Source organism: Coptis chinensis, chromosome 3 (genome assembly GCF_015680905.1).
Source record: "Coptis chinensis isolate HL-2020 chromosome 3, ASM1568090v1, whole genome shotgun sequence".
Lineage (NCBI taxonomy): Eukaryota > Viridiplantae > Streptophyta > Magnoliopsida > Ranunculales > Ranunculaceae > Coptis > Coptis chinensis.
The window spans coordinates 25,552,554-25,574,095 of record NC_141458.1 but is presented as its reverse complement, the minus strand read 5'-3'; the positions used below and the strand labels follow the sequence as shown (position 1 = coordinate 25,574,095).

Here is a 21,542-nt window from a genome sequence, read left to right as displayed (position 1 = left end):
ACTTGGAATAACAGTCAGTTTATCAAAAGAGTCCACCTCTCCTCACACACAAACTACGCACGTGAACCTAGTAAAACATGTTGAACTCATATATCAGTTGTACTCAAAAAATATCATTCACACAGCATCTAAAACGTCGAACACTAGTTTAAGCTTCAAATAAAATCAGAGTTCTCTTCTACTACAAACTGATCTATAACCAATTAAAATGCTATAAACAATCACACTGGAAACTAGTATAGAAGCTTCAAAAAGAAGTCATGGATTTCCCCATTGACTACAAACTAATCTATCAATAACTACATCTATCAACCATTTCGTTGAGGCCAATTTTGTCAGAAAAGTAGTTCGGAAGACCCCTCTAAGCCACGGATCTCTACTTTCCTGTATTTGGCTTGGTCTCCAGTCCGTGCCCAAATGCGAACTGTGGGTCATAATGTGAATCCCCAACATTCATTGGGAGCTGATCCACAGTCTTGAACCAAGTCCGAGAAAGCTTTCCAGTGAATCCATAATCGCCGAAGAGGACATCAGCGACACCATGACCTTCAGTGCCTGGAAGCCAGGCAGCTACAAGGGCATCTATCTGGGGCAGATATGGTTCAATCACAACAGGTCTTCCAGAGACAACAATAACGACGCACTTAACAGAATCGCATACGTTTGTGATTGTGTCCGTCCCAGGTTCTGCAATCGTTAGGTTCGAGTTGTCACCAGAGTACTCAGCATAAGGATGCTCACCCACAACCACAACTGCATAGGAGAAGTTGTTTGACTTGGCAAAGTCAGCATCTGGGTTCTCATTGTAAACAACTTGTGTGCTTGGATCAACTGCAGCTGTGATGGCGCTGAGGATGGTAGTTCCTGTTCAAAGTATGTTTTCAGTCATTGAAGTGTCTTTTAAGTTCATTAACGAAAAAATAAGTATCTTTTAGGGAAACATTTTATGCCTCCAGATTAAGAAGAAAAACACTAGAAGGCCAAGGTAATTACTTAATGAAAATGATGAAGTAAAGAGAAAAGTACCATATGTCAGATTGTTTCCGCTAAGTCCTTGCCATTCCATTGTCCAGCCACCACACTGGTAGCCCAAGTTGTTGGCATGACTTCCGGCAACTAGTATCTTCGGTGCCTTCTTTGGGAGAGGCAACAACGGCTCATCTGCAGATTCACCATTCTTCAAAAGAACAAGTGATTTCCTAACCGCTTCCCTTCCTAGATCTCTATGTGGCTGTCAAATGCACATGTCAGGCTTTCAGGAACAAAACAAAAATCAATGGTAACTATAGAGATAATATGGGAAAATTATGTGGAGCAGTGTGAGTTCAAGAAGCATGATCAAACTTGGGATCAAAACAATGAGCTCAGCAGTTCGCGTGTAGATTTCGGGAATGCCAAGTGTGCCAACAACAACTAAAGAAACTTGGACTATGCAACTAACCTGGCTGCCCAACTTGTCGACTAGGCTGTAGTCAGCCATTGGGTTCTCAAAGAGACCCATCATGAACTTGACTCGCAATATTCTCCTCACAGCATCGTCAATTCTGCTCATAGTTATATTATTTTTCTTAACAAGGTTGGTAAGTACATCGATAAATTCAGTATGGTTGAAGGGGACCATAACCTGGAAGCAGGGAAAAAAAATGAGTTCAGCAATGCGGAGCTAAAAATAAGCTCCCAATTGAAAGAACATCAAACAGTTTAGTCCAATTAATGATGAAATAAGGCAGGAGCAACTGACCATGTCAATACCGGCATCTATTGCAGTTAGAACAGAGTCCGAATAGTTTGCATGAGGTGGGTCGATAATCCTGTCTACACCCTGCCAGTCCGAGATAACAAAACCCTGCAAAAAGCACATAACAATTAGACTTACTCCCGGGTTTGAATAACATACCGGCAATGCTCATATTTAGATTTAGAATTAGCATGCTGTCTGTAAGAGGCTGTACCTTGAAGTGAAGTCTGTCCTTGAGGAAGCCGGTAATAAGCTCACGGTTGGCATGCATCTTCTTTCCATTCCAGCTTGAGTAGGAGACCATTACAGTTGAGACCCCTTTGATGATTGAATCGTAGTAAGCAGGCATATGGATGCGGTACAAACCCTGTGCGTCAATCACTGTGTTGTTCTCATCGATGCCTTTTGTTGTGCCACCATCGCCCACAAAGTGCTTTGCACAAGCTGCAACCTTTGTTCTACACAGACACAAATAAATTACCACACGACAGATACATTCGTGAATATCATTCAAGTTCATGATAAACAAACTTTCCAAAACTTTAAGAGATCCCTTTCGAAAACACTTACTTCCCACCAACATAAGGAACTCCTTTTTGATGACCTGGTGGAATATCTCCCTGTAACCCAGGTATAATCTCTGTCATTTCCTGGACAATTTTGTGATCCTCACTGTAACTCTCATAACACCGACCCCATCTTGGATCTCTGCAGACCTATATTACATTCACAAAGATGATAACATATTATAATAATGTTTGGTACTTTAAGTCGTCATCTGCACTAAGGTACTTGTATTACATCAAAAGTCGGAATGACTTGCGCGAACATATATGTGTGATTTGTTTACTTACTGCGATACATGGAGCAAAAGCGTATTGAATGCCAGTAGCTCTAACTTCAAGAGCAGTTGCAGCACCTATTCTTTTCACTAGATCAGGATCCCTACATGATGTAAAGAACATAACATTGGTGAGACACCGTACAAATAAAACCATGGACGGATTAAACAATGCGTTTTTGTTACCTACAGTTTTGTGAATGTGTGTGGTGGGGAAGATGCAGCTGACAAAAACATGACCATTAGTCACATTATCTATTGTTATTGTTATCCTAATGATGTTATTTCTTCCAAATACATGTCGTCAGGAGCTCCACTCAATAGTATGCATTGTTTTACTACATGATATGCATTATTTAAAACAGGTAATTTGATCCTAGGAAGATGTGCCTCAGATTATAGTTGTCAGCCAGTGTATGGAAATCAAGTGTGCTTCTAGCAATTAAACTGGAATGCAGAAAAAAGAGAACAGACGTTTCCGTAAAAATATTTTTGCTTAAATCCAAACAGTAACCAATTTTTGACAAAATAAGTAGCATGCTTTTGATTTTTCTTCCTTCATAAATTTCAACTCAACTGGCAAAAAAAGAACACAAAAATAAACAGAACTCTTATGTCATGGCACTGATCGATACTTGCCTTGTGCATCCAAGCCCAACATTGTGGGGGAATATCGTTGCCTTGTACACATTGTTATGTCCATGAACGGCATCTATTCCATAGATCATCGGGATACCAAGACGACTAGACAGAGAACCATTCTGTAAATCATTCACCAGGTCAACCCAATCCTCGGCAGTTGCTTGAGGACCCGGCACATGTCCTCCACCACTCAATATACTCCCTGTCATATTAAACTAATTAAATATCTGTTTGCCGTTTCTACTATTCTTATATCAGTGAAAAACAGTGTAACTTACCTAAGGAGTATTGCTTCATTATATCAGACGTGGCATTATATACATCAATCTGCGTCATCTGACCAATCTTCTCTTCAAGAGTCATTCTATTCATGAGATCCCTGATTCGAGTATTGATCGGCTGTTGTGCATCCTTGTATCTCATGTGCTCGGCTGTTGTAATGGACACCAAGCAACACAGGAGGAGTAATCCCATTAAAGGGATCGAAATTCTCGCCATCTTTTGATTCTGAGAGGAGACACAACAAAATAAGTACACTGCATGCATCAATCGTCAAGGCATCCAATGCGAAAGCCTCAAAAAAGGTTAATGTGGGATGCGAGTTTTCTGTTTCTCTGTTGAAGTGAATAACTCTATGGACGCACAGCCTTGCTTATATAGAGGTTTGGTCGGTCATAGAAACCAACTCGCACAAGGACATGGTCGGTCTCCTAAATAGATAAGCAAGGGAGAGTCCAACTCGTACATGAACACCAAAACTTGCTGCTGAAGCAAAAAACAAGTTTAGGCTTTTGGTTAATCCACTACCCACAACAGTAAGTCCAAGCCCAAGCCCGACACGACTCGGCTCGGCACCCGTGTGGCTTTGGGTGAGTCTTTCCGGCTTCTTAACACAAAAATATTTGTACCCTAAGGGCACGCCCTTATGGTAGAGGAATGCCTCTTATACTTCACTTGCTAGTGGTGGATAATCGATGTGGGACTATCTTCTATGCACAACAGTGGAGAGAACACACTTTGTTCATCTCCTCTACTTTGCACACACACACTAGTATTTAGAAATACTCAAGAGATTCCAACAATCCCCCACTATTTCAAAATATTAATAGTCCCCCACTATTTTGGAATAGGATATTGCAAAAGAAATGGGTTAACGAAATGCCAGAGAAAATCGAAAAAACAATGCATAAGATACTGGTGCTTTACGGGCTTGAACCAGTCATAGGGTAATATGTCTTATAATACGTGAAAGTGGTGGATTAAAAAAATTTTGAACCAACATTCCCTTGTAGTAAAATAGATCACATGCACCCCACTTTGCTCTTTCATTATATTGCGATTGTTTGCTTTTTGGTCGCCTTCCATGAATGCTCTAGAGTACTTGCCCAAATACTCATAAGAACCGACCAATTCTACATTCACGTAGGTGGATTTCCATCAAGTGTACATTGCGGTTTAAATACACCACCTCATTAAAAATATGGGCTATGGAATCGGTAAGAAGTTAAAGAACTCATTCTTACTCACTTTGCAATTCTAGTTATACAATGTATACAATAGTACCATTTCGCCATAGGGTGGGACATCTCATAAATAAATAAGACGATAGTACTGCAGGACGACGAAGTGACTTGTTTTTCCCTTTGAACCTACTTCATGGGATCTCCAATCACATAGGTAGGGTTGCCGCCGTTGTCACGCCTATATATATGGGCATAAGTCCCATCCCCCTCGACGTATAACCACTTGCCTCCAAAAAGTGGTGTGGTAAGACATGTGACCAAACTAAGTCCAATCTAACATAATCTCTAGCAGCTGCTTGATTGAGTTTTATCTCAAACTTACATGTATTCTTTTCCCATTGCACATATTTCTTTATGTCTTAGCTATTGCAATGAGACAGTTGCAAAACATATACACATCAGGAGGCTGTTTAGAGCCAATAGGAAGATTTGCCAAGAGGTTGCTAACCCACTCATCATCATCACATGCCTTTTCTAAGGCGATAAGCTTGGATGAAATCCAAGACACTCAAATCTTGGATAGTAATTATAATGTATTCAATACATAATTGCTTACCTCTATTGAGTGTACGTGTTGTTAGACGATGGTTATGATTATAATGTTGTGAAAATACATGTTAGATGTAGTAACTTGTAGCTTATATCCAATATAACATATGTTAAAGTTGTGTAGCATGTTAGTTTTGGATATTAATCATCGTGGGTTTACTTTGAACTTGATGATAGTTTATTGGTAAAATTTTCTAGTTGAAGACATTAATGGGTTGAGCCATTAGATGTTGTAGTAGTAATTGAGGTCTTGTTGATAGGAGGTGGAGTTCTCAATTGTTTTGCATCTTCAGTGGCTAGATTTGATTAATATCGTATACTTTTTGTTGTGAGGGGTACAATTAAAGTTTTTTTTTTTTTTTTTTCATGAACCTATGATATGATATTAACCATGTTTAGCATGAATGCATTATTTAACATTGGCATGACGCTTAACCATGTCATATATTTTTTTTAGTAATGAGCATCGTTGTCTACGAGAGGAAACAATATGGGAAACAATCAATATCCTCTTAAACCTAATTTAGTCAAGGAGATGTAAGGTTATGAATTGTCTTCTTAGACAATATCCTCTAGTGACTATTTTAGACAAAGAGATGTAATACTTGTAGATTGTCTTATTAGGCAATATCCTCCTATGACTTTGGATAAATAGCCAAGGTGATGTACAAGTGCGTGGATTGTCTCACTATGTAAGTTGGAATGTTGAATGATGAAAAAAGGAATGATAATGACATTATCTTGGGTAAAACTCTTTTCATATAATTCTTCTATTCTTTAAGATTCATTAGAATCATTTGTGAATTTCCTTTCATATAGATAGCATGAACATAATATGACTATGTTTAATATGATCCATAATCATAGACTTAAGTAAAGTATATTTTTGTCATAAGAGTGCACATTATTGTTGTTGTTTCTTTTAGTGTTTGTAGCGGTATAATGTGTTTTGCATGTAAGTTGGATTAGGTTGAGTAACCATTGAACTGTGGGGGTTGTGACCCATATGCATGACTCTGTTTTACCATAGTTTACCTTACAAGATAATTGGAAAGACACTGAACTACAAAATATGGAAAGGTCTTGGGCCTATCTAAAAATGCTTCAAAATGTGGGGGGTGTCTTGCCAAGGCTATTGTGAATGAATCTAAAAGAAGTATTTTTTTAGACCTAGGTAGATGTTCATTGGTGCAACTCATAATAGTGATATTTGTTTTCAGTTGTCATGCGTGATAACAATCTTGTAGATACCACACTATTATTGAATGTCTTATATGCTAATTTTATTTGAGGTTGTGCTTTCTGTGAAATTGGCATAGAGGTTGAATGTTCATAATGAACTACATAAGAGAATCCCATAAATTCTGAACAAGAAATTTGGAAGACTATCAATGAGTATTTCCACCATTCACGGTGATGACGTTTCTATGTTTCTTGAGGAAGATTCATTAACCAATAAGGAAGTTGTTTGTCTATGAGAAGTGTCCTTTTTGAAGGATACAACTCCTCTAAACTGGACTCTTGATTTACACAAATAATTAAAGTGAGATAGTTAATCTACCTATTGGGGGAATTTATAGGTTGAATTGGATCTTCAAGAGAAAACTAAAACGTGATAGTTGTATTGCAAAATACAAGGCTAAAAATAATAGCCAAGGGGTTCCACTCAGAGAAAAGATTTATACAATTTTGGAACCTTGCTCATGTAACTAGAATTTCTTCTTCAGAATTCTAAAGACTCTAGTTGAGTAGTTGTGAGGAACTACAATACCAAGTAGTACCAGGTGATAACCCGAAAAAACTCAATTAGATTACTCTAACCTTATTCTTACGGTATCAATAATTTATTTCCTACTCTCACATATATATTCATGCAATATATAGAGTACGGAATCGTTCCACTCTTAACTCTCAAGACTTAAACAAATTCAATTGAACAAACACAAAGAACAATGGTGAGAGTAATGTGTTATATGAGATATCTATTCTATGATTATACTACGGATTCAATTTATACTAACAAGATACGATAATTCAACTACAGAAATACTAACTGGACTCTATGATAAGGAATTAGGGGGATTGATTCCGCCTTAACTCTACTTAATCTACTAACCAAGAACTGTCGCACTCCAAATTGAAATGCTATCGCATAACAATTGGTAAATCTAATCCCTAACTATTCATGGCAATCTTTACCAAGTAATAACTAGCATGTGAAGCATTAAACCCATTCTCATGGTGAACTAATTACTTCTAGAATTGAATAGATTATCAGGACAAATTCTAAGCTAACAAAATCAAGTTTTCTTCAAGGCTTCCTCAACCCCTCTAATGGAGGGTTAGCCTAGAGTCATTAAACTATCATTTCTCATGGAATCTAAACAAGACATAATATAAAGATTTGAACTTTACTTGTTTAAACTCAATTCGAAACTACTCATGCAATAATGAATTAAACTAATAATGACAAAATAAGTAAATCTAAGGATTTAAGCTAATAAATAAATGAAAATGAAACTAGATTATGGAGAACTAATTAACTTTATTTATCTAATGAATAGCAATAACAATAATTTAATACTAAATTTAAGGCAAGAATAAAAACTAATTAATTAATGTAAAACTAGATCTAGAACTAAGGTTTAATGGCTACTTTTCTTATCCTAACCTAATTTATTTTCTAACCTAACTATCTACCATTAACAAAGAGCTAAGCTTTGGTTTTAAATGTTCAGATCCAAAAATCGTGCATGGGCTTGGATCCATGTTTTGGGCCAGAGAATCAGGCCCAAAACCCAATTCTTTCAGTCCAAAAAGGCCTCTTCAGCTGCAGTTGACTTCGACAGACTTTTTATCTACTTTTACTCCTCTGATTGGGTCAAGGCTTGGACCATTGGAAAGCTCTTTCCGAGCCAGTCGTTTTGACATAAGGTAGGTACAATTCCGAGGTCTGAGTCCAAAGATATGGTCCGGAAGTTCTGGTGACTTTTTGTATTTGTTTACGCCAAGCGTGGACTTTGACTTTTCATCTTTTGACCGGGCTTTACAGAGGCTTTGTCTTCTTGGAAATTGGCCTTTAATCACAGAACTCCTTAGCAACCGACCTTTGCTCACTTATCTCGTTAAAGTGGCACATTTCTGCACATAATGGACTTTGAAGCCTGAAATGCATAAAAACACGTAATCAGTATTAACTCTTACTTATTATTCACATAATTGGTCTAAAAGTACGATTGTTAAGGGGTTAAAACTACAGTTTGGGCTCTTATCAAACCACCCCCAAACAGCATTTTGCTTGTCCTCATGCAAATATGAGAAATTAGAATAAGTGACCAAAAATGGAGTTCTAACTACTCTTATTTCGCTGAGTGCGATTGCATTGACCATATGCAACAAGGCCTTAAACCACTAGGAATTCCCTAGTGGACGAGTTATAGCCTCGTGAGAGTTTTCCAGTGAAGGTACTCACAAACTTCATCTATACTACAACGACTAAGAAATAAAACTATTGTTTCCTCATTCATGTCTCAACTATCTATACATCTCACTAGCAATTGAATAAGAATAACCAAGTCAAAAACCTAAACTAATATATGCATAATAATCAATCATCTATGATACAAATATATATACTATGAGTAATACTATGAAATGCCTAGCGGGTTCGTTTATGAAAACTTCGAATAAGCGTCCTTAAGTAGGTCCTCACATAAAAGTCAAGACAAAAATCACTCGATTTTTCCACTCAAGTTTAAGCTACTCCAGATTAATGCGGGCACACACTTTTACCTTACAATCTCAATGACACACAAGGAAGGCGAGTCGATCAAACACAACCGCCACTTACTATCACACTAACCTATTCCTAATCGAGCTAGAGGTCTTTATTAGGTGTCATGGGATTAGGAGATGGTTTAAGAAGGAAGGAAATGGATATACAAAAGAACAAGTCTAAGATAACAGAGTCTTCATATTATATAACTTAGAGAAAACCTTGTTATTTTCTTTTGCTTCTATACTTTGTTTCCATCATTAGCCATATTTTCTTTTTCTTTTCTTTTAGCTTTTGACTCCCTTTTATTCTATTTTGGAGTTTTTATTTATTTCTATTTTTTTTTCTTTTCCTTGGATGGAAACTTTTCTTTTCTTCCAAGCAACTAACTAATTTTTGTTTACACAGTTTTTCTCTTCTTCTTTCTTCACTCATTCTATTCTCGGACTTATTCTAGATTGGGTAAGTTGATTTTTTTTTTTTTATTTTGTTTTGTTTTGTAAGCGGGGGGTAAAGAAATTGTGGTTTATGGAAGGCTAAAGAAAGGCTCGAGGGCTTAATTAGCGGAAAATAATTCATAGGTTTGAATTTTTGGCTATATCGATCCAAAAGAGGGCCTAAATTCTCGCTTAGGATATGACATAGTGATCAAGCAAGTGGACGTGTGATTTCTCTATCCGGATTTTACTTCTCCCTTGTGTCATTTCTCAAATATTTATTCTCATATAAAGGCTTTTAGGCTATATTCTCACAGGATTTGTAGAATAAGTACTCTAGCCTAGATTTGAGAAACTTACTACTAACAATCATAGATACTCATGTAATATATTTATAGATAGATGCAAAGATTATTACCTACATATTAACCTAAGTTTCTAACAATTATTCGATGCAAAAGCTCACGGAGACTTCTAGATTGTTAAGAGCATAGAAAGAAAACAATACCAATATTCCTAAAGTGTATAGCATAAACTTATTTATTTATATTTTTGAAAATTTTAACTTGAAAACAAATGCATATTATACATATCTATATCCTAACAGATGCCTTAATTACACGTATTTCTATGCCCCAAACAAGAAGAATGCTTTGTCCTCAAAGCATTTAAATAAAAGAGGGTAGAAAAATACCATGGAAATGCGTGAAATTCGGAACATCCGCAGAAAACAAGGTTAGAATATATTAATATAGGAAATAAAACCGACGCGAACTCTATAAGAGTTCCACCCATTATGGGGTTAATGTAATTAAATTGCTTGGGACATAAGGGCATGATGAATCAAAACTAAAACTTACCTCCACTCCCGTTTAAGTTTTCGTCATCCTCCTCTTCTATAAAGAAGTGAGGTTCCTTCGTGATCCTGCCATGCCATTATAATTTGCCAAGCTTGCCGCCATTTATCATCTACGGATCCTAACTTTGTTAAGTGCCACTTGGTCGGATGGGGTGTAAGGTGCAACCTGATGAGGTTGTATCCTCCACCCTTGCCAAGTCATTGCAACGGAAAGATCGAATAATAGAATTGGTGGGTCTCACAATGTCGACCCAACCCGGTCCGGTGAAACGGGCACAAAAATAGGGAAGAAACATAGTATAATACGGCAAACTAATATAGGCATAAGAAGATACTTATGCCTCATGCTATGGGCTCGTGCTAAACTAGACATTAAGGTCTTAGGAAGGTCATATAGCAGCGTTCCTCGCCTAAAGCAAGGAAAACATCGCATGAAGTGGCATCATTCACGTAAGAAAAATGCCACTCCCTAATATGTTTAGCATGATAAAGAACATTACCGTATCACATTAAGGGACAAGCTACCAAGCGGCTACGTTATATGTCCCTTGGTCCTCTACACGGAAAATGCCGGACCCATAAGCCTCATGCAAAAGTCATAAGTGTAGACATGCATATTATCTACCCAATAGCATCATGGGTCTTGTATTTCGGGCATGGCAAGTCCAAGAACAAATGCTAGCAAGAACCATAAGCGGTTCCCCCTTCTACGTGTGTGATCACCAGCACAAAACCAAGCACCATAAGTAGTGGTTTGAAACAAATCTTTGAAAGACTGTTCGTATTATTATAGGAGATGTCATCTCGAACTACGCCCGAACCTCTTGCGAATGAACCGAACAACCCGCTGAAAACCGGAATTTTTTCGGTCGACGAAAGTCGGGCGAAGTCGCTCGTGTATTTGGAATTCCAGTGTTTGGCCGAAGTCGCCTTGACCTCGACGCCGGGCGCCGCTTTGAACAAAATTTCGACAAAGTGGCGCGAGCGCCAGGCCCGAGGTGTTGATTCGTGAAAAATGCGATTTAAACGGGAAACGTGGGAGTGAAAGGTGAGAAATGGAAGTTAGGTGTAGTGTGGGTTGTGAGTGTAGAATGAATGAAGTTTTATAGGTTTTGAATTGTTAAAAAGAATCGGTAAGTTGCCAAAAGCTTTAAGGCAATTTCGGAAACAATAAAATTTCGAAACCCAAAACGGAAACAACTCATATTCTTGATTCTATAACAACCCTAATATCTTTTTACACCGGATTTAGACTTGTAACTTCTAAACTCTCTTAGATTTCATCATACCACCACATCTAATCATAGGTATGCCAATTATGACAATATTCTCAACCTTCACTCCAAAACAAACTCTAAAATGGAGGATCTTCTACAAATCATGATAGAATAAATAATACCACCCCAAACAATTCGGGAAGGTGGGATTAACAATAAAATCCATGCACAATTTGAAAAAGAACAACATTATATTAAAATTGAAATTCAAACAACATTTAACTACCAAATTCAAAGTTAACTACGGAATTTAACAACGTAACATCCTATCTACTAAAAAATAATAAAAGACAACATCAAAACAACAAACAAAAAGAAATCTAGCTACTCTTAAAGGGAGCGAGGTGGGGATAAGAATAGGAAGTTTAGTGATCAAGCATGGAAAAACCAAACACTTATTCCCCAAACAAATTTTTGAAAACAGGTTTGTAAAAATTTGTTTTAAAACGGGTCTTTTAAAGTCGATTCCCTAGACTTAAAGTGATATATATGTATTTACATGCAGTTTCCCATATATCAATAATCTAAACAATTGTGGATCTTTCCATAAATAGTTAACATGGAATGCACCACCAAAAACAGAATCAAGCTCCAAAACTTTCTACGACGCAACGACCGTTGAATAAGAAGGAGTCCAAGTGAATGATCGTGAGTAAATGAATGGTTTTGGAAAATACTTGGAATGTGGATAAGTGTTAGAAGAAAGGGTGGGAAGAATGATTGGATTTTATTAGGGATTAACTCAGGTGGATGGTGGTAGGGTGGTGCTCTAGGTAGTGCTTGAGAAGGTGGATCATCACAGGGCTCTTAGAAACTCGTCGAATTCCTCATCTAGGTTGTTCACATCCATATAATTATGGTATTCATCTCCATCTTTGAGGAATTCATCTATCTCGCCTATTGTGAGGTTTAGTCCATCTCTTTGTATGGTCGAAAGGCAGGGGTTGAAAATTCTTTCTCTAGTTCAGTTATGTTCAAAGAGTCAAAATTGTGATCTTTGTCTTCTTCCATAAGAGTCTACTAGTGTGGGGACTAAAGCGTCCACCGCGACTAATGTGAGGTACAAAACTCTCAATGGACTTCACTTCTCCTTCTATAGGCAAACCTAGTTGTCCCCTGTTTTTGTCTAAACATGTTAACTTCTACGAAAGATTTCCAAAAGAAAGAGTCATTGAGCCATCCCGACAATTGATTTGAAAGTATTGGCGGTTGCCAAGAAAGGACCCCTAAGATGATGGGAATGGAATCATGAGCAACTTCGCGGTCGAGAATAACAAAGTCGGCTGGATAGTAAAAATCCCGAACTTTAACGAGAATATTTTCAACTACACCCTTGGGATACTTAATAGAACGATCGGCTAACTGCAAAGTCATTTTTGGTTCGTTGAAGTTTTGTTGACCAGTTGTTTATATAAATAAAAAGGGAGTAAGTTAACACTCGCTCCTAGGTCTAATAAAGCAGTTGTTATAAAGGTATCACCTAAGGTACATTAGTAATACCGTAGGATCGACCTGTGGTCCTTGTACTTAACAATTCCATTATGTTGGATAAAGAGGGATATTGTTCGGCCAAGGCTTAGGTGGGGTATGTTGGTTTTCCTCTTCTTGGTGCACAACTCTTTAGAAACTTAGGGTGTCTGGTAGACTTTTTATAGCATCTAGAAAAGGTAGGTTGATAGTTAGATTTTTAAACACTTCCCTAATCTCATCAAAATTCTCGCCCTTTTAGACACAATTAGTCTCTGGATATCTGGTGGTTTATCTTTATGCCTAATATGAGGGGAACATATTTGTTAACCGTTGCTTTATCTTTTATCACTTTTCGAACTAGGTTTCCATATTGGAACCTCTACAGTGTAGTGGTCTTCACTTTCTATTATTGGGTCTTGTAATGTTTTCCTTTTGGTTGTGGTTTAACCGGTACTTCTACGGTTGTAAGGTCTTCAGTTTCTATTATAGTATTTGGTATGGTATCATTTTAGTTTGGCGGGTAATCTTTAGGTATAGTCACTTGGTTATCAACTAACATACTGAGCGAAAGGGTATTGGATTTCTGTAGGTCCCCTTGTTTTATATTACCATTATTGTTTGAATACTTTTTATTTCAAAAGCGGTGTTTGTTGACTTAGGATTAGGCATTGCTTGACTTGGAAAACGCCGGTTTGGTTATTATTTTGGTTAGAAGACATGTCAATAACCTTTTGGCACAAAGACTGCATCATTTGCATCGTTTGTTTCATCATATTAGAGTTTTGATCATCCGATCTTTCATCAAGTTGGAGTTTTGTTGCATAATTTGATTTTGTTTCTCCAACAAGGTCACTACTACTTTGTCGTAGATGGTTGTATTGGAATTAAAGCTTGTTGGCGTTCATGTCTTGATGTTGATAGTTACGGGTTATGGGTACTAAACCTCTATTCTGGTCACCTAAGTTCCCTTGTCCTTGATGTTGAGTTAACTGGTTGAAGTGTGGTGGTTGTGGTGGTGTTTGTGCATAGACAAGAGGACAATAGAAGTCGGAATGCTCAAGACTACCTGGACACATTACAACGAGTAGAGTTAATGTTCATGATCGAGTGGGTTGTTGTTGAACGAGATGACATCTACCTTTTAGTGAGGGCATCGATAAGAGTTTTAAGCTCGGGATCATGTTTAACCTCAAGAGAAGAAGAGAGGAGCCGGGAGGAATCGTTACCTCCCCAATTGTTGTTCCTCTTAGATTGATCTTCTAAGAATGTATAAGCCTCCAAGGCTCCTTTACTAAGAAAACTACCCCGGTCATGATATCTAGAACCTCCTTATGATAATGTGAAAGCCCTTGAAGAAAGAACGAACAAAGCGTGTCTTTCGCAAGATTATGATCACGGGCATTCAATGAGGAGATCAATTGAAACGATTCGCCTCCTCGAAAAGGATTCATAAGGATTATGGTGGAAGAAATGAATCTTGTGAAGCATTTCATCTGCTCTTGAATGGTGGGTAAAACTGTTCCATGAACAATTGAACAAGTTGAGCCCATGAGTCCTGAGTTTGGCGTTTGGGCGTTAACCAAGACGCCGCCTTTGTCGGCTAGGGTGAAAGGAAACACCCTAAGTTTAACTCGTTTCGGACTTACGCTTAGGATGATGGAATGTAGTGAGAACTTGGTCTATCCTACGATGTGCTGGTAAAAGGCTTCTCATGGTCTAAACCATGAAAACCGGTAACAAGTTAAATATATTAGGGGATTCAAAATCCCCACTAGGTCCTAAAGAACGATGCGACTTAGGGCCATCGTTTAGGGCTTTATAAAAATCGAGAGAGGAGTCTCTTGTTCTTTAGCCATTGATGCAAGTGTAGTGTGTGAAATTCTAGATAGGCGTGTTGTATTTATTTCTATGAAAAACAAGCCCGATTATACTAGAATTAAAACTCCTCCACGTAAGAAGAGGCGAGGAGTGGAAGAAGGAGCACCGAATGCTTCCTTGCTTTTCACGAATAATAGCGTCTTGTATACGCGATTTCAGTGTATTTAACAAGTTAGAAACACTTTATAACTTTAAGGAATAGAAATTTGAACTTTCCTGTGAAAATCGGGCTGTTCACGATGAATTTTCCTTGTAGGGCGCGGGTTGGGCGCGAGTGCCCTCTGTTTTGTCGAATGTCCAGTGTTTTGGGCGCGGGTCGCGCTCCAGGGTTTTCAAGTTTTAGGCCTTTTATCGTACTCCAAAAAATTTGAAATTTTTACAGTAATTTTCTAAGACGTCTATCAAGTAGCCTGTAAAATTTCAGATCAATCGGAGCTGTGAAAGTCCCTCTACATCCCTTCAAAGTTTGCGAAACGGTTTTCGGACACAATACAAACAACCGAATGGTTAACCCACCAAAAAAAATCCAAAAATTGCCAAATTTTTACTGGAGACTCCTGACAGATCCTACTTGTTTCTGTAAAAAATTTAGAGTAATTGGAGTTCTACAACGTCTCCTTATTGGCTGGTGTTTCAGATATTAAGTGTTTGCAACACTGCAGAAACACACTGGAAACACTCTACTATTTAGGAGGTCAAAACAAATAAAAAATTCATCAAATTTTTACTACAAACTCTTTAGTTAGGATAGATACTCCTGTAAAAATTATAGAATTTTTAGAACTCCCTAAGTAACCTTACTCGTCTGTTTTTCAAGAACATATGTGTGAAAACTGAAATGCAGCACTGTAAAGATCGTATTTTTTCACAAGGTAAAACAACTTTGAAAAATCTAAAAATATTCCAGTAAATCAACAACACATTAAATAATATGTATGAAAATTTTTTCAGAATTTTCGAAAATTTAGAAATACCTTCACCGCAGTGTTTTTCTCTGTGAATCCCGAGCCCCTATGCCCTGAAACAAAGGAACAGGTTCGAAAATTCAAGAAACAAGAATGAAAAATTAAAAGGGTGGGTGGGTAGAGAATGGGGGATTGCCCCTTGGATTCAAGCAATTGAAATCTTGTCTTGAACGAGATTAAGATGCAGCGGCCATTTGATAACCCGAAAAACTCAATTAGATTACTCTAACCTTATTCTTACGGTATCAATAATTTATTTCCTACTCTCACATATATATTCATGCAATATATAGAGTACGGAATCGTTCCACTCTTAACTCTCAAGACTTAAACAAATTCAATTGAACAAACACAAAGAACAATGGTGAGAGTAATGTGTTATATGAAATATCTATTCTATGATTATACTACGGATTCAATTTATACTAACAAGATACGATAATTCAACTACAGAAATACTAACTGGACTCTATGATAAGGAATTAGGGGGATTGATTAAAGCTTTAACTCTACTTAATCTACTAACCAAGAACTGTCGTGACTCCAAATTGAAATGCTATCGCGATAACAATTGGTAAATCTAATCCCTAACTATTCATGGCAATCTTTACCAAGTAATAACTAGCATGTGAAGCATTAAACCCATTCTCATGGTGAACTAATTACTTCTAGAATTGAATAGATTATCGGGACAAATTCTAAGCTAACAAAATCAAGTTTTCTTCAAGGCTTCCTCACCCCCTCTAATGGAGGGTTAGCCTAGAGTCATTAAACTATCATTTCTCATGGAATCTAAACAAGACATAATATAAAGATTTGAACTTTTACTTGTTTAAACTCAATTCAAAACTACTCATGCAATAATTGAATTAAACTAATAATGACAAATAAGTAAATCTAAGGATTTAAGCTAATAAATAAATGAAAATGAAACTAGATTATGGAGAACTAATTAACTTTATTTATCTAATGAATAGCAATAACAATAATTTAATACTAAATTTAAGGCAAGAATAAAAACTAATTAATTAATGTAAAACTAGATCTAGAACTAAGGTTTAATGGCTACTTTTCTTATCCTAACCTAATTTATTTTCTAACCTAACTATCTACCATTAACAAAGAGCTAAGCTTTGGTTTTTAAATGTTCAGATCCAAAAATCGTGCATGGGCTTGGATCCATGTTTTGGGCCAGAGAATCAGGCCCAAAACCCAATTCTTTCAGTCCAAAAAGGCCTCTTCAGCTGCAGTTGACTTCGACAGACTTTTTATCCACTTTTACTCCTCTGATTGGGTCAAGGCTTGGACCATTGGAAAGCTCTTTCCGAGCCAGTCGTTTTGACATAAGGTAGGCACAATTCCGAGGTCTGAGTCCAAAGATATGGTCTTCGGAAGTTCTGGTGACTTTGTGCACTGTTTCTGCCCGCGTGGACTTTGACTTTTCATCTTTTGACCGGGCTTTACAGAGGCTTTGTCTTCTTGGAAATTGGCCTTTAATCACAGAACTCCTTAGCAACCGACCTTTGCTCACTTATCTCGTTAAAGTGGCACATTTCTGCACATAATGGACTTTGAAGCCTGAAATGCATAAAAACACGTAATTAGTATTAACTCTTACTTATTATTCACATAATTGGTCTAAAAGTACGATTGTTAAGGGGTTAAAACTACAGTTTTGGGCTCTTATCACCAGGTGATGAGATTAAGATATACAATTTAGTTAAATCTTTGTATGAGTTGATTTAAGCGCCTATAAATGGCATGAGCAATTCAACAACATATTGGTGTCGTATGGATGTCAAAGTACCGTTATTGATAAAGATGTGTACTTTCTTTAGAGTAAAGCAAGACATATGTGTTAATCTCTCTTTGTTTAGATGATTTAATATCATGAGTGCTAGTATTGAGAATGCGTATGAGACAGAAAAATTCATATTTGAAACACATAATAGACAGTCATTGGAAATGATAGTTCATTATGTTGTTAAATTCATTTTTGTAACTGCTATATTCAGTTGTCAAGATGTTGACGTTTGAATATGGTTGAAGCCCACAACGTACCTTAAACTATCCCGGCTGAATGGTATAGGGGAATTTTGGGCACTACAACATTGAATGACTGGTGAATATAGGAATTATAACTCATGTTGGTCTCATTATGTTGTTTTAACACTTAATAGAAATATTTTTCATTGAAAAGTATAGGTATTATGATAGTAAGCATGTGTTAACACTTCTTGTGACAAATATCCATCTTATGAAAAATAATCTACTTGTGTTTCTCATACTAAATATGTCAATATCATTGGTAGTTTATTGTACTTGATGGATTATATATGCGAGACATGGCATATATAATGCCTACATTAATGTCATACTGAGCTAATAACCCATTGTGTCCTTATACGGAACTTTGATGTATATAGTCAGATTATCCAAGTACTATAGCGGAGCCATTGATTATAGACTAATATTTAGTAGGTTTCCATCATTATTGGAAGGGTAATATGTTATAAACTGGATCCAGTAATGTTTATGTAGTTACCTTTGGTGAAAATTGAGTGTCTTGGATTTCATCCAAGCTTATCGCCTTAGAAAAAGGCATGTGATGATACTGAGTGGGTTAGCAACCTCTTGGCAAATATTCCCATTGGCTCTAAACAACTTTCAATGTCTTGCTTAGCTAAACCGATCGAGGGCTGCATAGTAGATTTTGAGCTACACTTTCAGCTTTGGTTTAGCCTCATCACTGAGGTCGCGTAATTGTATAACATCTAATGAGAGTAACACTATCACAAGCAGTAATAGGGAATTAGAGAAAAAATTTAAAAATTGTCTATACCTACACTACCACGAGCAATATGTAATAGAGAGTCCATTAGTGAAAAAATTTACTGTGTTTTTTGTCCAAGTTCCGTCTCTAGCTACATAGAATACATTACATTCCGAAATTAAAGATGAGAAGGAAGCAGGTAAGATGAGAAGGCATATATGGACCGTTCGTTAGATCAAGTACTACTTGCACTAATTTTGGTTTAACATGTTATTATACCCAAAAAAAACACATATATACATGCATACAGCATACCCTACAAGAAGAAGTACGTACATAGAAGAAAGAAACTAACTTGACTGTGTTCTAGCGAATAAGACAAGCAAATGACTTACAGAGAGCTGTTTTGTTTCTTCTTCTTCTTCGAAGTTCAGATAATATATACAAGTTTTGCAAAAATGCGGGAGTGTATATATAGACTCCAGTAGGAACTAGGACTCTTGTAATTTGAATATGTTTGAAACATTACTTCAACAACATATAGCCATTAGATTGATTGGTCTTTGTTTTTTCTGACGGTGGGGATTGGAAGCTAGTATACACATGTTTAGTAGAAGTAAAACTCTTGGATAAAATCACGTGGATTAGGATAAGTATGAGTTTAATGTTCTTTTTTTTCACCATTTTTTTGGGGGGTGATCTTGACACACCCATAAAAAATAAAAGAACTCCTTTGCCCCATAAACCCCATAACTAAGGTAGTTTTTGCCGTACCAAGTTAAATCCAATAATATCTCCCAAATTAATTTGGGATATTTTCAATAGGACAATCTTGGACACACCCATAAAAACCTTCTAGTATTCCAATTTTAAAATAAATAAATAAGCGCACTCAAATTTGGGATATTTTCAATAGGACAATTTTGGAGACACCCATAAAAACCTTCTAGTATTCTAATTTTAAAATAAATAAATAAACGCACCCAAATCAAAACAAATTTATTTATTTGAATGTACAACGACATTGTGGGTGAATATATACCAACCTAATGAGGACCAGCTTCCTTGGTATCGCAGATAGTTATCCAGTTTTGTTTAGCCACATGACATATTGTTTTTAAAGTTCCCCATGTTTGAAGAGAAATCAGTAGGATTAAGACATTGGTATTTCTTCTTTAACTATTGCCAAGCTATTTTTAGTCACTCAACACATTTAAAGTACTGCAACAGGGGCATTTTTCATTTGTTAACACATAATGCCTGCGGAGACTCGGGATTCGTTTCAGAATATAATTAGGTTGTTATTCATTTGGGGCAGGAATGGAGCTACTTAAGGGGAGGGCTAACTACGCTTGATCGTGACTATGGAATAATTAACAACATTCACCATGACATTAGGATTCACATGATCCATCATCTCTTCCCTCAAATTCCACATGGTGATGGTGTTGACATTTAGCTAATAAGTTCTGGTGGTTGGAGATGGTGGTTGAGTGGCAGTAGTGGTGGTCATGGAGGAATCAAGGTGGTGCGGCAAGCTTTTCAAACTAGAACAATCTCCGATCGGAATGCCAACAAACAGTCCCTCCTCTCTTTCTCTCTCTCCTTTGACCTGTTTTATCTCTCCTACTCTCTCTCCATATCTCTTTCGAACGATGGTGTAATGATGAGGAAGATGGTGCTGCAAAACGGTGGGTGGCTGGTGATGGTGTATGGTGGCTGGTGATGATGTTGGTGGCTCCTGATGATGCATCACGAGTAGTGGTGGCAACAAGATTTTTTTTTTAAAAAAATTTATTTTTTTTTTTGCCCCCCATCCCTATTGGAAATATTCCAAATTAATTTGGAAGATATTATTGAATTGAGGCGGTTACTGGTACGACAAACACTACATTAGTTATGGGGTAGGGAGTTTTTTTTGGGTGTGTCCAAGATCACCCCAAATTAATTTGAGATATTTAGATATTTCCAATAGAAATAGGGGAAAAAAAACAGAAAAATAAATAATAAAAAATCATGTTGTCACCACTACTCGTGTTACATCATCAGTAGCCACCAACATCATCAGCCACCACACACCATCACCAGCCACCCACCATTTTGCAGCACCATCTTCCTCATCATTACACCATCGTTCGGAGGAGGGAGATCGAGATTGTTCGCAGGCGTTCCGTTCGGAGATTGTTCTGGTTTGAGAAGTTTGCTGCACCACCCTGATTCCCCATGACCACCACTACTGCCACTCAACCACCATCTCCAACCACCACAACTTATTCCAGGGAAGAGATGATATATCATGTGAGTCCTGATGTCATGGTGAATGTTGTTAATTATTCCAGGGTCACAATCAGATGTAGTTAGCCATCCCCTTAAATAACTCCATTCCTGCTCCGAATGAATAACTAACAACCTAATTATATTCTGAAATGAATCCCAAGTGTCCGTAGGCATTATGTGTTAACAAATGAAAAATACCCCTTTTACAGTAGTACTTTAAATGTGTCGAGTGACTAAAAATCATCCTTTCAGCTTGGCAGTAGTTAAAGAAGAAATACCAATGTCTTAATCCTACTTTAATCCTACTGATTTCTCTTCAAATATGGGGACTTTAAAAACAATATGTCATGTGACTAAACAAAACTAGATAACTATCTGCAATACCAAGGAAGCTGGTCCTCATTAGGTTGGTATTCTCCCACGATATTAAAATAAATGATTTGTTTTGATTTGGGTGCGCTAATAAAAAAAAAATGTAATTTAGGAACTTAAATGTGTCTAAAATAATTTTATTTATTTATTTTAAATTGGGATTCCA

The 21,542-nt window shown here is 37.0% G+C and overlaps 1 protein-coding gene across 2 annotated transcripts; it reads right to left on the bottom strand.

Annotated features, from left to right (window-relative positions):
• Positions 1 to 100: 100 nt before the first annotated feature.
• LOC147508839 (uncharacterized) lies at positions 101 to 19,475 on the bottom strand. Of its 2 annotated transcripts, XM_086601201.1 has the most exons (10): positions 19,123 to 19,475; positions 3,500 to 3,728; positions 3,219 to 3,423; positions 2,593 to 2,683; positions 2,309 to 2,454; positions 1,953 to 2,196; positions 1,742 to 1,846; positions 1,442 to 1,624; positions 1,027 to 1,231; positions 101 to 864 (listed from the first exon to the last, which is right to left on the bottom strand). In XM_086601201.1, the coding sequence occupies exons 2-10, from the start codon at positions 3,717 to 3,719 to the stop codon at positions 377 to 379; spliced, it is 1,887 nt and encodes a 628-aa protein (XP_086457327.1). In that variant the 5' UTR covers positions 3,720 to 3,728; positions 19,123 to 19,475; the 3' UTR covers positions 101 to 376. The 2 variants fall into 2 exon arrangements, with proteins under 2 accessions (XP_086457327.1, XP_086457326.1); XM_086601200.1 differs by lacking the exon at positions 19,123 to 19,475 and having other exon boundaries at positions 3,500 to 3,955.
• Between the last annotated feature and the right edge of the window lie 2,067 nt (positions 19,476 to 21,542).